Raw genomic sequence first — 15,088 nt, forward strand, 5'->3', positions numbered from 1 at the left:
TCCTTTAGCAATAATTCAGCTGGATTTCCCTTGGATTATGAGAGGTAATTATGAGAAGGGGAAGCCTTCTTTTCAGAGTCTTCTATCTCTACCCAAGTGACTCACCTCTTCTACAGCTTCATTAATTTTCTAAATATGGGAGGGAAAGCTAAATGGGCCTTAGCATCATTACCCACATAGGGCTCATCACTCTCTTACAATGCGAATTTTTCAATGAAGTTTAGTAATGTACTAAGAAAAATATGCAAAATATGCAAAGAAGCCAAGTGATGAAATCACAGTGCAAATTTTTATAAACTGAACTTTAAGCACTTTCAGAGCTTCCTCTGTAGCTGACTCTCTGCAGCTGACTTTCAGAGTCCATTGGGGAAGACTGGGATTTCATCTTAATATTTCCCAAACAAAACTCTAGTTAAAAAATGAAATGTAATTATATAGAGACTTGGAAGTTAATTTTAAGTATTACTACTTGGCTGCTACTTGTTTCAGCACAATGATGATTTGAACTGACATGTTCCATAAAAACTAGGCTTTTTTTCTTTCTTTTTCATGCTTGTAGGAATATTTGATTAAATGCCAAAAATATATCCTTTTACGCTTCAAGTGAGTGAGACATGTATAATGCCACTTAGACAAGTTTCATGTAATGAAACTAACTGGTCATAACATGAAACTAAGAACAGTGACTAGGTAAAAATACAAATTTCTGTCAAAACTTTTTGAATTCTGATGGTCATGAAAAATTTTCCACTTTTGGCATCAAAGTGATGCCTCGTTGCAGTTTTAATAGAGAGACTGTTGATTATGTGGAGATGCAGGCTACAAAAGTACAAGTCAAAGTAAATTAGCTCTGATCTCCATCCTGCGTAATAGGGCCTTCTGCACTGGGAAGTCGCAGAGCCGGGAAAAGCTTGTGTGACTGCCACAGCCTGTCACAAGCAGCTGCTATCACTAGTGGGTACTGTTGGGTACATACACTCTTCTGCCACACTGGCATTTCACAGGTTTGAGTTGTCCAGGAAAGATGTTACTTTAAGTTAAAACATAGTGGAAATCTGCTAAATCTGGTTATAGCTCTGCTCTGGAAAAGGGAATGATTTCCTTGTCAACATTGACTAGAATTTGAATGGAACTGCTTAAAAAAAAAAGTATCATTGCAAAGTTAGTCAGTTTGTGCTAGCCTATGTGTAAGTGCTCCTTTAGACTATTTTAGAGATTGTTTTGGGGGAAAAAAAAACAAGAGAACATTTAGCGCAGAAATAAATATGGGTGAAATTTTAACTCTATGCTTCTTAAAGGACAGATATCTAACAATTTAATTATCACTTGTGAAATAGTTTACTGGATGCCAATGAGCAGATATGTATGAAACATGCATGCTTATACACAGGTATTTATTGATGTAGGTAAGATGGAAACAGTGTGCATCTATATTAAATCTGTCAACATATGATGGATTTTACAAACAACTCATTAGAAAGATATAGCAAAGATAAATTAACATGAGAATATCCTAACTGCTTAAGAGTGACAATAAAATCATACAACAGTTTAATAAGAGAATACAGATTGCTGAAACCCAGTGGATATATAGAAGGAGTCTGCACAATTAGAACTTGTGTGAGTAGCTTCAGTTTGCTTTGTGAAAATTGCTGGGGTACCTTACCATAAATAACTAGAACATCTGAGTCACATACATTAACAGAGGAAAAAAATCAGCTGGCAATTTACAGCATATTATGGTGACAGCCTTGAAGGTACAATGAATTAACTGCTGGGGTGGAGGCAGTTTTTATGGGGTGAAAATCAACTTTAAGACAGACCCTTTCCTTAGTTGATCTGCCATATATTTAAGATCCTGTTTCTAGACACTCTAAGGAGATAATGATGTGGACATTAGGAATGCAGGGATTTGCAAAACCTGTGAGATCATTTGGTACAGACAGGGGCACAAATTCATCAGGGGGAAGAGTTGTTCAGAAGATTGGACGCTTGTTCTTGAGGAAAAAAAGAACGAGTAAATCCCATAGGCTAATGTCACAGACACAGGTCTTACTTTTGAAATCTTTTTTATGATTTTATAAACATGGAGATTACTTATGTTGTTAGAATGGATAAAAGATAAAAGAACACAGTGTCTTACAGAAATACTAAATGTAAAAAAGTCCGTACATTTAAAAATACATTTTAAAATATATTTGGTTAAAGAGTTAAGTATATAAAAGTTTCAGCTTTTTATTTTACTTCGTGAAAAAAGTCAGTAAGTCTGATCCATATTCATTCCAACTACATCAACATCTTTTTCTATACACAGTATAGATCTGTCCCTCAATTTATCTTTAGCTGGAGCAACCTTTAATTTCATATTTTTGTCATTTAGTTTATTAATCTCTATAATTTCCTTGCCATTTGATCAACTCATCTTAATTTCACTTTCTTTTATTTCTGCATTCACTTCACTTCTCATGAGTGATCAAGTCTGTCTCTAACATTGCACACACATAGCTTTAAATTTTTGGTTTTATTAGAACCTTTTATTATCTAGGATTAGTGTCAGCTTCTGCCGTTTGCTTTAAGAAGCTTTGGTGCAGTATCAGGAGTCACTGCAGAGAGCACCAGGAGCAGTAATCACTGAAACAAGGTATTTGAATATATTCACTCTTCTGAGGTGCCTTCATGCGATATCATTAGGGTGGCAGGGGCACGCTCCTTGATTGACAAGACATTGAAGTTCACTGTAAAAAGTGCACAAGCCCAGCTCAAAGCTGCACTCAGCAGATCACCAGCCATTCCTGGGACTGTCACTGTGCCAGTAGCAACACGGCCCCCTTCCTCCTCATCTATCACATCCGTGACTCCAGAAGGTCAACAGGACCCAGTGCTGACTCCTGACGCGGGCTGACATTTACTCCAGTTTTTGTACTGCGTGCCAGTCGGTTTGGCACTGAAGGTCAGTTTGTCTAACATATCCTGTGTGAGTTGGGCACATCCTTTTGGCATTCATCTGTTTCTGTTCGGTAGTTCAGCACAGAGCCTTTAATCAGCCTGGATTATACAGAGAGATGCATAGTGCAATATGCCATTCGCTGGACATGATTATAATGACTAAATTTCAGCTGTTCCAGGCAGGTGATCCCTATCAGCTTTTCCAAAGTGTGCCCCAGTACGCAGCAGCAGCATCTGAATTCAACAGTGATCAATGCACAGTGCAATATTTTCTTTATGTTGAATAATAGATCACGCAAACCTATGTTCACCTACTGATATAAGACGCTAAATAGATGTGCCATTGGGCATCTTCCGGTCTCAACATCAGCGTACCTACTGCACACATCATCTAGCAGAGGTGCCTTCCTGAATGTCTTTCTGCATGCTGGCAAAGCCCCTCTTTCCTTTTCACATCTTCATGAATCCTTTAGGTACACCATATATATCACTTCTGCAATATAATGATTCCCAATCCTGCTACGCAGTCCATTTGTTTGCAGTATACCACATTCATTTCTAATGCAAGTAATGTCACACTCCTTTCAACTCTGTGCATTCTTTCTCCTACCTTGAAAATGCATAGATGATCTCTTTCCTTCCTCTGCATGTAAGTTATGAGGAGCTACAAAATTGTGTTGTTGTGGGGTCTCAGCACAGGAATCTGTGGCCTCTTGGGCCATTTTTGAATCAGATGACTTTTACTTGCAATATTGTTCTTCTAGGTATAGTCAGTGAGTCTGTGCAGTACTTTTTATGTGGAAGGTTTTTATAACTATTTTTAAGTTTAGCAACCTTAGCCTTTCCAGCTTTTCTGATATTTTGAGATTCTCTGTGCGTGTAGGTTTTTGACTATTTTACAGCTTTGCATAGTAATTACATCATATTATGCTACAGTAACTCAAGTTTGATTGTTTAAGTGTCTGAGTAGGACATTTCCTGAAAAATTATTTCTACAAACACAGCTTTGCACTTGACATTTCTATATGGAAGCCATTAAGCAAGAGATTAATTCTCCTTTGGGGTCAGGGCAGTTCTTATCTCTGTGAGTGGTCCTACTGACTACAAAAGGACTTCTCCTATCAGTCATGATTGTAGGACTGGACTCTTGACTTCATATTTTGGAGACGATTTAAGGCCTGTTCAGCAGCAGCTGCTTGTGGCATGGAGTGGGATACGTATTTGGTGCCAAGCGGTCAGGTTTACAGTTTATTGCTTATCCCACTCCAATGAAAACCAAAAAGCCATCTTGTTTGTCTTGTCCATCACTCCTTCAGCAAAGCAACAAATGTCAGAACATGTTGTGGAATAAAAAAAAAAAAAAGAAATGGAGCAACAATACATGCAATATCTTTTTTTTTTTTTTTCTTTTTAAAGTAAGTGCAGGAAACATGATTTTGCTGCTGTTCCAGTCATTGTTTGGTAGTTTTGCTAATTGTAATAAATGTTCTGAACTATCATGAACTAGCATCTAAGTAACAAAGGGTTTCCTTACTCGGTATTACCACTTGAAAAAGTCTACATATCAGTTATGAAGTCTCATTTATAAGTATCTGCCAATTATTTTGCAATTTGAAGTCTCCGTTTTTTTCATCTTCCATCATATTCACTTGCAGGGATTGTCTTTTTCACAGGCCATGCACTGTGTCAAAAGAAATGCTCAGGAAAGATATTGTACCTAAGAGAATCAGAGAAAACCTGCATTTCCCCAGTGATTTCTGGGACTTCATTTCTCCTGCCAGTAAAGATTTAGTTATAAGTATTCGCCATGCAAGTCCATCTTTATAAAAGGATATTGTGTTTTGATTATTTAGAACCTGAAGTCACGAAGGGCATGTTGTAATTAGATTTACTTTGGTAGGAATTGAAAATGTATTGGAGTAGTCAGAATCCCCAGGGGAAGGTTTCAAATAAAATCTCCATTGAATTTATTCATATGTGGAAAGAACAGTCAATATTTGAGGTATGAAATGTCAATAAAAGTAAAAAAGTATTAGCATTCAGTGTATGTTACATTGCACGGCCTTGCTGGTTAGAATATTGCAGCTTTGTTCCACAAAGCTCCTATTTGCTTTTAAAAATATAATCTCTAAAGGAAAATAGAATTAGTCTGTTAAAAACAGAGCTCCCTAGTCATGAAAACGGGTAGTTTAGTATAAGATATAATCTAAGAATATATATTTTTTTAAAACTATCTTACAGAAGTGAAAGGTAAAATATCTGTAATGTTTTCCATTATCATGAATGCAGATGAGAGGATCATTTTCTCATATTCATGCGTGTGGGGATTTGCTGGCATCCTAATGGTGGCAGCAAGCAGTCTGCTTGCTCTTTTATCTTCTCTACTGGCTTGGATAAAAGATAGCAATATAAAAAGTGTTAAGGAAGAGAAAATATGGCAGAATGTTGTTCCATTAACTTGTTGTCCTCTTTAATAAACTTCTAACCTAAGCCTATATTCCTGTGATACCTACCAGTCCTGAGTTCACTGCCAAATCCTAAATTAGTGGCAAAGGGTGAAGTTTTTATTTTCCAGCCAGTTCTTCTGGGATGGTACCATCTGCTTCCATAGCCCCAAACAAACCACCAATAGTAATTCAGAATAAAAACACCCCTAGATGGGATAACGTTTCTTCAGGGGCTGCAGTGTTACAAAGCACATGGCATAGGATCCAGTTTCACGTCTATCCTCTGATAAGGAAGTACAGCCTGGAAGCCGTCCAGGTCTCTTCTACATAGGGAGAGTTACGTGTCTTTGTCCCTTGCTGGTCAGCTGTCAGCAGGAATGTATTCCTTCTAGCTTCTTGCTCTAAAACTCATTGTGTGAGTGTTGACCTGCATTGATTGAATTGAACAGTTGGATTGGACTTTCTTCAGCCTGTTGTCTCCTCGGTGTTCAGGGTAAACCCCTTTTACCCTCCTTCCGCCACAACTTCAAGGAATCAGTGAGCAACATTTAATTCCTGAGAGCTGTCAGTGTATTTGCTGCATTAGAAACATGGCCGTCTTGGTTGTTTCTTTTTTTTTAATGCTTAGTTTCCAGTACAAAATTATTGCTTATAAATTTAAAATGCACTTTTCATTATTATTCTCTAACACTAACTTTAAATATCTCATTTGTTTTCTATATTGTCTGTGGAAAAGGCTGTTAATTCAAGTAAACTCCCCATGTTTATTCATGGAAAAAATGGAAACATGGGAAATTATTTGCCTATGAGTTAAATTACCACTGGAGACAAGGTTTAGGAGCCCTAAATTCTCAAATTTCTGTAGAAAAGCAGATGTTTGATTCCCAACAGCGGCTCTGTACCCATCCACTGTCACCTTTCTGCCTTTCTCTAGTCAGCACCTATGAGACTGAAACGAATTGAAAAGTTTTGCTAATCTTCAAATGCAAGTTATTCCACGTGGAATACTGAGACTACATTAAACACTTTGGCAGGTTTCCGGAGTCCTTTTCTTTTTACGTTATATGGGTTTACCTAGTAATGAACAGAATTTGTTGTGGATTTTGTTTTTGTTTTTTAAAAAGAGTTTCTGCTTGACTGTCTACCATGCTCTATACCTATTTACATGTCTATCACATTGCCTATTTCTGATCTAGAGTCCATTTTGAGGTGAATAAAGGTGAATGTTTTTTCTTTACAGTACCCGTTGTCTATGCCTTCCATAGCTTTGCAATTGTGGAAGGCAGTCCACCTACATTCACACAAACACACACACAGACACATGGTCCAAACATCTTCAGTATTGCTTGTCCACGTACATTGCCAATCTTCTCAGTTTTTAAGCATGGCATGATTCTTTCTGTCATTCACAGTTTGTTTTATTCATCCTTCAGGTCTCCTGTAATGGCTGGAGGTCTATTTGCCGTTAACCGGAAATGGTTTTGGGAGCTGGGAGGCTATGATCCAGGATTAGAAATATGGGGAGGAGAGCAGTATGAAATCTCCTTTAAGGTAAGTCGTCAAGTCACCTTATATGACGCTTCCTTACTTGTTTGGTACAAGACTCAGTCTTACACCTCTGGATTTTCATTGCTCATACGCTTTGTGATCATGATGCTTTCATTCATACTGGCTTTTGTCTTTTAACTAAAATTAATTTAGTACAATAGTACTTTTTTCCTTTAGGAATTTCCACTAATTTCACAGAAAACTATGCCATAAACATATGCTCTAGAAGCCATACAAAAGTAACACGGAGTGTAGTTCTCTCTGAAAATCTGGTGGCTTACCACCATCAGACAACAAAGTTCTACCTTGTCCCTTTCGTCAAATCTTCTCCACTTATCTTCTCTCAGGTGCTGCATTTGTTTCATGCTCAAGTATTGAGCTCAGCTCAGTAAGCCAATAGAGAACTAACCCAGAAAAAAAGGTAATTGCATCATTTTCTGCCCAGGTCAACAAGTTTAATTGTCTCAGGGGGTAGGATTCCCTGGAGTCAGCTCAGGGAAATGAATCGAAATGGAAGAAGAAAGTTGTAGGAAGAACCATCCCTTTCGGCAGCAGTGAATCACTAGATCAGCTCAACTGCTAGGAGCTGTTATCTACTGGCCAAATTTTCAAAATCAGATGATTTTTAATTGTATTTGAATAACTGTAATGATGAAAAACATGGGGAGTTTTCAAGTGCTCAGGTTATGTACAACCAGTCATGGTATATCCTTTATGTCAACGTGTGTACTCAGCTTTTATATGTTGAGCTGGAAGTCTTGTTACGTTCCACAGGTAAAATAGGTATTTGCATTAGTTTGATGAGGACTAACATGTCTAATTTTGAAAATTAAGTTTATTATGTTCCAGTATGCCCAAAGATGTAAGAACTCTATGTGCAAAGATTTTCAATGTCCTGATAGAATTTCTTGACACAGATGAATTGAGTCAAGTATATTTGGATAAAGCTTGGATCTGAAATTAGAATTCACACTTAGCTTCAGGGTCTTTCCAACCTACCTCCAAACTCCAACAGTGTACAGCTCAGTAAATAAATTTAGTATGGCAGCCATGACTAATGTCATACATCTTGCTGCATCTGAGTTTCAACAGTGATTAAAACAAGAGAGCTGAGGCCATTCTGTTGAATGAAGCGTACAGTGTGACCCAACTGTAGACTGCCAGGCTGTCTTTACAGGAGTTATGAAGAACATTAAAATGTTTTGTATTAACTGTGCTACTCTCATGTTTCTCCAAATAATTTTTATACCCTAGCAAAATAAAACAAGAAGGCAGAGGAAATCCAATAGCCAGTCAGTGTATTTAGAATATATTGATTTACCTTCTGTCCATTTAGGTCATTTCAGAGGCAAATGTAAGTAGTCACTAGTAGCTGTCGCAATGTTCTTTGACAGGTCACCCAAGATTTTATTATCCTATTTCAAATATTCTTTTTATTCATCATCACAAAGAATATACTTGTAATGCTCTCCAGTCTTTGTACAGAAACCATGGTAACAACACTAGAAATTGAGATATTAGGTTGTCCCAGTGTGTTTTGCTCAAGTGATAGTTTTTTTGGAGGCAGCTGTGTCACGCTGGGTCTCATTTCAGGCCACCTGATTCATCTCATTAGTATGTACTGACCTTAGGGTCCCAGTCCTTTCTTATTAGTGTTAAAAGAAGAAAGAAATACGCTTTAGAAATTATTGCCAAATAGGAACAACTTTCTATTGGAAGAATTTAACAGATGTAAGTTTTAAAAAGAAGGCTGCTGTTTTGTTTGGAATGATAAAAAATGGGAGAAAAAATCATGGAGGCGGGAGGGAAAATCAGAAAGGACTGGGTTTTATTATATCAGAATCACCAACATCAGCTTGGGAAAGGTTCCTGCTTTAACAGTTTCTACTGTAGCTATAGATTCAGTCATCTTAAAACTTATCTAAAGGAAGACAAGTTAGCCAGAAAGTTTAATTTACTGGCTTTATTCACAAAACTTGGGAAGATGGTGGACTTGCCATCTCTGTTGTTATTCACAAAGTCAACGAAAAAGCCAGATGACCAGCCTGGTTCAGTTTCCTCAGCTGCTTGAATGGGTCCGAAACTACATCTTACCTTTCCTTAGAGTGTCCACGTCTGTGGCACCTGAGGAAGTGTTGTAGGACGGGTGCCCCTTGGTGATGCCATGTCTCACGTTAATGGTATTTTGCTTGGAAGATAACTATTTAGAGTATCCTGCCTCAATAACATGTCTAACTGCCAGACATTTAGCTGTTCTCACTCATTTCGCCTTTGACTCCATTAATTCTTAATATTTTGTAAAAACATGACTGGTTTTCATTAAAAAGTTGTAAAAAGCAGCTGATCCGAAATATCTCCTAATTGTGGGAAGTTTGTATTCAAAGGACTGTTTCAGGCTGATCTTTAACCTTAGTGAGAGACACAGTGTTCCTTCTATGTTTTTCATATATCATCTTGTTTTTAACTTTGAGATCCGTTAGTACAAAAGATGCTGTATAATTGTAAATAAGCGATCTAGCTACGGTGAACAAAGACCATGCTGATGGCACAACCTTCCCAGTGTCAGACTGGGGATTCTTGTGGCTAATTCAAATGCAGTAATGTAATTATGAGGGGGTACATGCCAGAGCAAGAGCTGTCATGTGCTCCCTGAAAGGAAGCAGTGTCTGCTTTGTCTTGAACTGGTTGCCCTGCTCTGTGAGCTGGAGTGAGGAGTGTTCACAGATTGTTTCTGGCCCTCTACTCAGTCATGCATTTTAAACTCCATGAATCGACAAACCTTCTGCTTAGCATTTTAACAGCAGGTCCAGGTACTATAGAATAGACAAGCTGTGGCATATGCCTCTAATTAGCACCGCTAATGTTTTGATGCAAAGGTAAGCTTACAGGTATGTTAAGGAAGATATTTGATAAATGTGTGTGTCAAATATCGTGTTTTTATGTCCAAATTCACTGGTGGAAAATGTGGAATCATATTTAAGAAACAGTATATGTTTGATATTCTCTGGCCTAATTTTATTTGGAGAAAAATTTCCTAGATGTTGGAATGAAACTTCACCACACAGAAACATTTGCATGCCAAGGGGAAAAGGCCACTTGATAATCGATGTCCTATTAAGAAAAAGCATCTTCTTGACCAAAAGCCTCTGCATTACTGTACCAGGGATATCCACAGTCACCTCCACAACTCAAGTTACAGGAGTGTTTGCTACACAGCAGGTGGGAAGCCACAAGTGCAAAGTGTGGGCTTAGAGAGTCAGAGAAATTGGATCTTTCAGAAAAGTATGATAGCTAGATCTGTGCTAGTCAAGACTCAATAAAATAGTTTGTCTAAGTCCTCTGACTTAAGGAATTATTAGCTGCTTCATCATGAACTTCATATCAACTGCTCTGCTCCCTGTAATCTTCTACTGCGCTTTGCAAACCCCAGACACGCAGTGAATTAAAGTCTGGTGCTGGATCAAGGGCCATCATGCAAGCTCAAAGGAATCACTAATAATAGCAAAGCCATATTGCTTTATGAGTTCAAGATGCTGAGACGGAGTTCAAGGACTGATTAAAAATTAGATTAGCAGGACAAGTGGTTGCCTGGGGAGTCAGGCAGCAGTTCCTGACAAGGAGAGCTTGAACCAGATTTAGGAAAGGTACTCAGGCTGAGAAGCCTGGAGGGAAAGTGTGTAGATTTTGATGTTTCTCTCTGGCTGTTTCACTAGATGTGACCTGGGGTGACAGACACCCGGCTTCAGTGCAGAGCACAGCCCTGACCAAAAGTCTCTTTCTGGGAGGGAGGCTGCATTATCTCATTGTACAGGGACAGAAGGTGGGTGGTGTGAGCAAAAATATATGTTTGTGTGTGTTTGGGGGGAAAGGGTGTTCGATGGAAAAAGAAAGATACTACAGAGAGTCTGCAGTGATCCTAAATTTACTGAAGCATAATTCAATAAGTTTCTCCAAAATACAGTATGCTTTATAATGTTTCTGTGACATTTGGAATTGTGCCATAGCAGGAAAGGAAACTTCCTTAAACTTCAGGCACGACTATTCCAGGTGCTGATTTGTCAGGAACATAAAGAGACAGGTTAAAAAAAATTTAAAAAAAAAGCTGCTGCCTAAAAATTTGCTTGACCTTTATTTCCTTTACTACAAAACCCAATATATTTCCCTTTTGTTCTTTTCTTGCTTAGAAACATTGCTGCAGAGGACAACAGCAAGTGTAGCACTGGGTGCCATGCTGATTAAATGCTGCTTCCAAATCAGAGCACACGCATGCACATTCAGTGGGTGGTAAGGCAGCCACAACCCATCTCAAAATATGTCGTCTTCATTAAATCGTTTCTTAGATTAATTTTTATATAAGAAATAAATGTGCAGCATTTTAATTTTTTTGGCAGCATAACCTTGGGATCAATTTTTTTTATTAAAAAGATGTGTGATACCTAGCTAATGATACTGTTCAGCGTGTGCTAGATTTGTGATAGCCGGTGAAGCGCTAGAACTGACCTGATTAAGAGTGTCTCTTCTCAATAACCAGGAAAGCTACTATTTAGGAAATCCTAAATTTAAATCTGTTAGAAATGCAAAGTTTACCTAGTAACGTCCAAAGTATAGAGCAGTGAAAGATACTCATTTCCTATGTTTGCTGAAGATCCTTTATGCTGGATGTTCCTTAGGCATCGTAAATCATTCTTTAACAAAAATGCCAATGGTGCTACCCTAGCTATATCTAGAGTTCTTTTATCCTTATCCATGCCAACACATCTTCCAGATTCTCTTCATCCCTCTTTTCCAACCCTCACCCTCAAGTCCATTAATCCCTTTCTTTATCACCATTATCATCATCATCATTAATTCCCTCCGCTGCTGGCAACCTTGGCAGGAGATGGGGAGTGGGGGAGCATCATCACTTGTCACTGCAGTTGAAATCTACATGAAGAACTGACAAACATGGACTATTGCCACTTTTCTTAATATTTTAGTGGTGCCAGTGAGTATCGTTGAAATATCCACAGTCGGTTCCCAGTTTGCACGGTACAGTTTTAAAATCTGACAGGAAATCCCACTGCACCACAAGTAAATGGTTTTGCTGTTTGTGAACCCATTGACTGCAGATTTGCAGTCAGTGACCCTATTTTTCAATTTTTTCTTGCATTTAGCTGAACATTCTCACTACATGGAAAAGTTCACAGGAAAGTATTCTTTCTCCTTTTCTGCAACTGCTAAATCTGTTCTTTTGGCTTATATTTCAGGACGAGTGACTGAAAAATCTCATAAAGTTTTTATATACTTATTTTCTACAACTTTTTCAGCCCCGTTGTGGTAATAAATTTCTCCTCTTTGTAGTCTGTACTTCTTGCACAATGCTCAGAGTACCACGCTGACAGCTTTGCATGGAATACTTTATATTCCTCTTCCACCAGTTTACTGTTTGTTTGGTTTTTCCATCCATTTCAGTGCCTCTCGCTGTTGTCTGTCTTGTTACTGACTCTCAGCAGTAGTATATTTCTTAATTAGTTTTGAAGACCGATCCAAAATCCATTTAGTCCCCCTTCAATCTTTTACATAATTTGCTGTATGTTTATGTTCCTGTTCCACAACAACACATCCTCCACTGCTCAAAAATCATGAGCCTCTTACTGCAGTAATTATGATTACAGTGTAGCATATGGATTGGAGTCTCATTCTCGCGTGCGCAGTATTTACATTTTCCAGATAGTCCCCAGGCTGGATCACTCATAATCTACGTAGAAAGGGCGGGGGGAGGGGGAACCCACAAGAGCAAGCAGAATTCAATTTTAAAGACAAAGTAGTGATGTGAGAAGAGGGTGATTCACCCAAAATCCCACAAGTGCTGTAGAACAGAGCCAAAAAATGCATCTGTGACATCTAAGCTCCAGTCAGGAACAAAGCCACATAAGCACAGCTTAATCTCTTTTAAAGCTTGTGCTAATGCTTGCAGTTTGCTTTCAACCATCCCTATAAAGTGTTTTGCAACATTCTGTTGGAAGGAGCTGTATAAAGATAAATTGTGATATAGTATATAGTTGACACATAAACTACTCTTCTTTTGATCTTTCCAAGCTGAAATTGCATTGGTTTCATTGTGTCTTTGGTTTTTATACCTCAGCTGCTGACCAGATTCATTGCTTTTGTAAGAAGGAGACGTGAGCTATCTCGAGAGTTTCATTGCTTGCTCCTTAGACAAACAGGGAGGCATCAGCGTTGTGATACCACTTCACCAAATGTCCCACACCACCTGAATTCCTTTCGTGGTACACTGGAGGTCTGTAATATTTAACACAGATGTCATTCTCCAATTTCTTGCATTTAGCGCAGGTGACATAAAAATGCACATTTTGAAGACAAAGTTGCCAGAATTGATCTTCCCAGGAAAATATAAAAAATGCTTTTAAAATCATTCTGAAGCTGAAAGATAAACAGGAGCAGCTGCTAAATGTCCTTCAAGGCAGCCCAAGATTCATTTCAATTACCCTGCACAGCACACCTCAGGTGCAGCACAGCATTTTCAAGTTTTATAGCTATCAAATACAAGCCTAACACAAAGCATTATTTCCTCCCACTTGTTATTGCCTCAGCATATCTGACAGGTTTTTTCTAATTCCTTTTCTCCTTTTCTTTTCATATTTCTTTTACTGATATTCTACTGCTTTAGAGGAAATGCAATATATGTCTGCTTCAGCTCTCATTGTCTGAGTTAAAGTGATGCTGGCCTATAAGTATTTCTGCTTTCGTGTCTTAAATTCGTTCTGTGGCTGACCTTCCTCTGAGTCAAATTGCTATGCTGTCCAGTCTTCAAAGGCTAAGAAACCTTGATTAATCACTGTAATATCTTGTCTATCCTTTGAAATAACACCTTAATTTAAAAAGCAAGAACAAATAGTAAATATGGGTCTGCATTTTCATTGGTGTACTGGGTGTTTGAAGACAGCCACAGAGAGGAGACTTCTGCTAGACAAATGACATACAAAGTATTGGCAGAAAGGTGAATAACTTTTTTTTAAATGGTGATACTTCCCACCTTATTTTAATGTTACCATTTTTATGATTTTTAATACGTTTATGAACATGTTTTTCAGTGAATTGGGTGACATGCGATTAAACAGGTGAGGGTTTCAAGATTTTCTTTAACAAGCAAATTTTACAAAATGTTTTTGAAAAGGAAATAATGATCATGTCTACATAGCATAGCAAGACTGCTCTGGGCTGGAGTGAGCTATTTTGGTACGGAGGAGAAGCACTCATTTGGGTCTCCATTTCCAACCTACCTGTAATTTTCCTCCCTGAGGAGGACTGTGCTTACTAGGAGACCAGATGGGATATCCTCACCACAGAAACAGGGACTGAAATACTCTTGATTCTGTCAACATATGCGCTTCAGCAGAGTGACGCCCAGGCCAGCTGCCCTGTGCCGCTAACCTGCAAAAATTTGTCTCCTTTTCTGAGAAGCTAGCGTGCGCCAGAGAAGCACCTACCCAGAGGTCCTGTGCCTTAGTTAAGAATTAGTTGTGTTGGGAGGTGGTAAGTAGCAGCTTCCCAAGTAGCTCTCAGTTGTACCCGACAGCACCCACGTGTCTGTGGAATTTCAGGACAAAGGCAAACATGTCATTTTGCCCCACCTTCAATGGTTTCAAACCTTCCTTAACCATTTACACTAGCGTACATAGGTTTATCCTGTACTGTGGTATAAATCCTTGAACATTTCATTACCAGGTGTCAGCTGGATGCCGTAGCTAACAGCTAAGGGACTGTAAGGGCTAATAGACAAATGACCCATAAGAAGCAGCTTCCTAAATCACTTTGCAACTCAAGCCTTGACTCTAAATCTCCTGTTTTCTCTGTTCATGGTAGGAATAGCACGTTCAGTCTCAGGGGCTAGATTCCAGCATGCTACCTTCGGCAAGTGCTTTAAGTCACACTCCAGCACCAAGTTATCCCATATTGCAGCATTTAGCATCTGCACATTCAGATTATTAAAATTGAGTCCCAAGCTCACAGCCGCACTGCCAGGACCAAGCAGATATTCCCACTCTAACACAAACAGGCAAGCACAGCAAAAGAGGCCAAACTCTTGCCCATTTTCACTGTTGTTTTAAATGAATGGAATTAATCATTTTGTTTTCCTGTGATTT

The 15,088-nt window shown here is 38.5% G+C and overlaps 1 protein-coding gene across 2 annotated transcripts in view; it reads left to right on the forward strand.

Moving 5' to 3' along the window:
- The window catches only part of GALNTL6 (polypeptide N-acetylgalactosaminyltransferase like 6), a 500,857-nt gene that overhangs the window by 436,739 nt on the left and 49,030 nt on the right, over positions 1-15,088 (forward strand). For both annotated transcript variants that reach the window (XR_012660321.1, XM_075091134.1), the window contains exon 7: positions 6,827-6,944. Coding sequence is in view for 1 of the 2 variants with exons in the window: in XM_075091134.1 (XP_074947235.1) it covers positions 6,827-6,944 (118 nt within the window). In the remaining variant the exon portion in view is untranslated. The remainder of the gene's footprint in view (positions 1-6,826; positions 6,945-15,088) is intronic.

The sequence above is a fragment of the Phalacrocorax aristotelis genome, chromosome 4, assembly GCF_949628215.1.
Source record: "Phalacrocorax aristotelis chromosome 4, bGulAri2.1, whole genome shotgun sequence".
Lineage (NCBI taxonomy): Eukaryota > Metazoa > Chordata > Aves > Suliformes > Phalacrocoracidae > Phalacrocorax > Phalacrocorax aristotelis.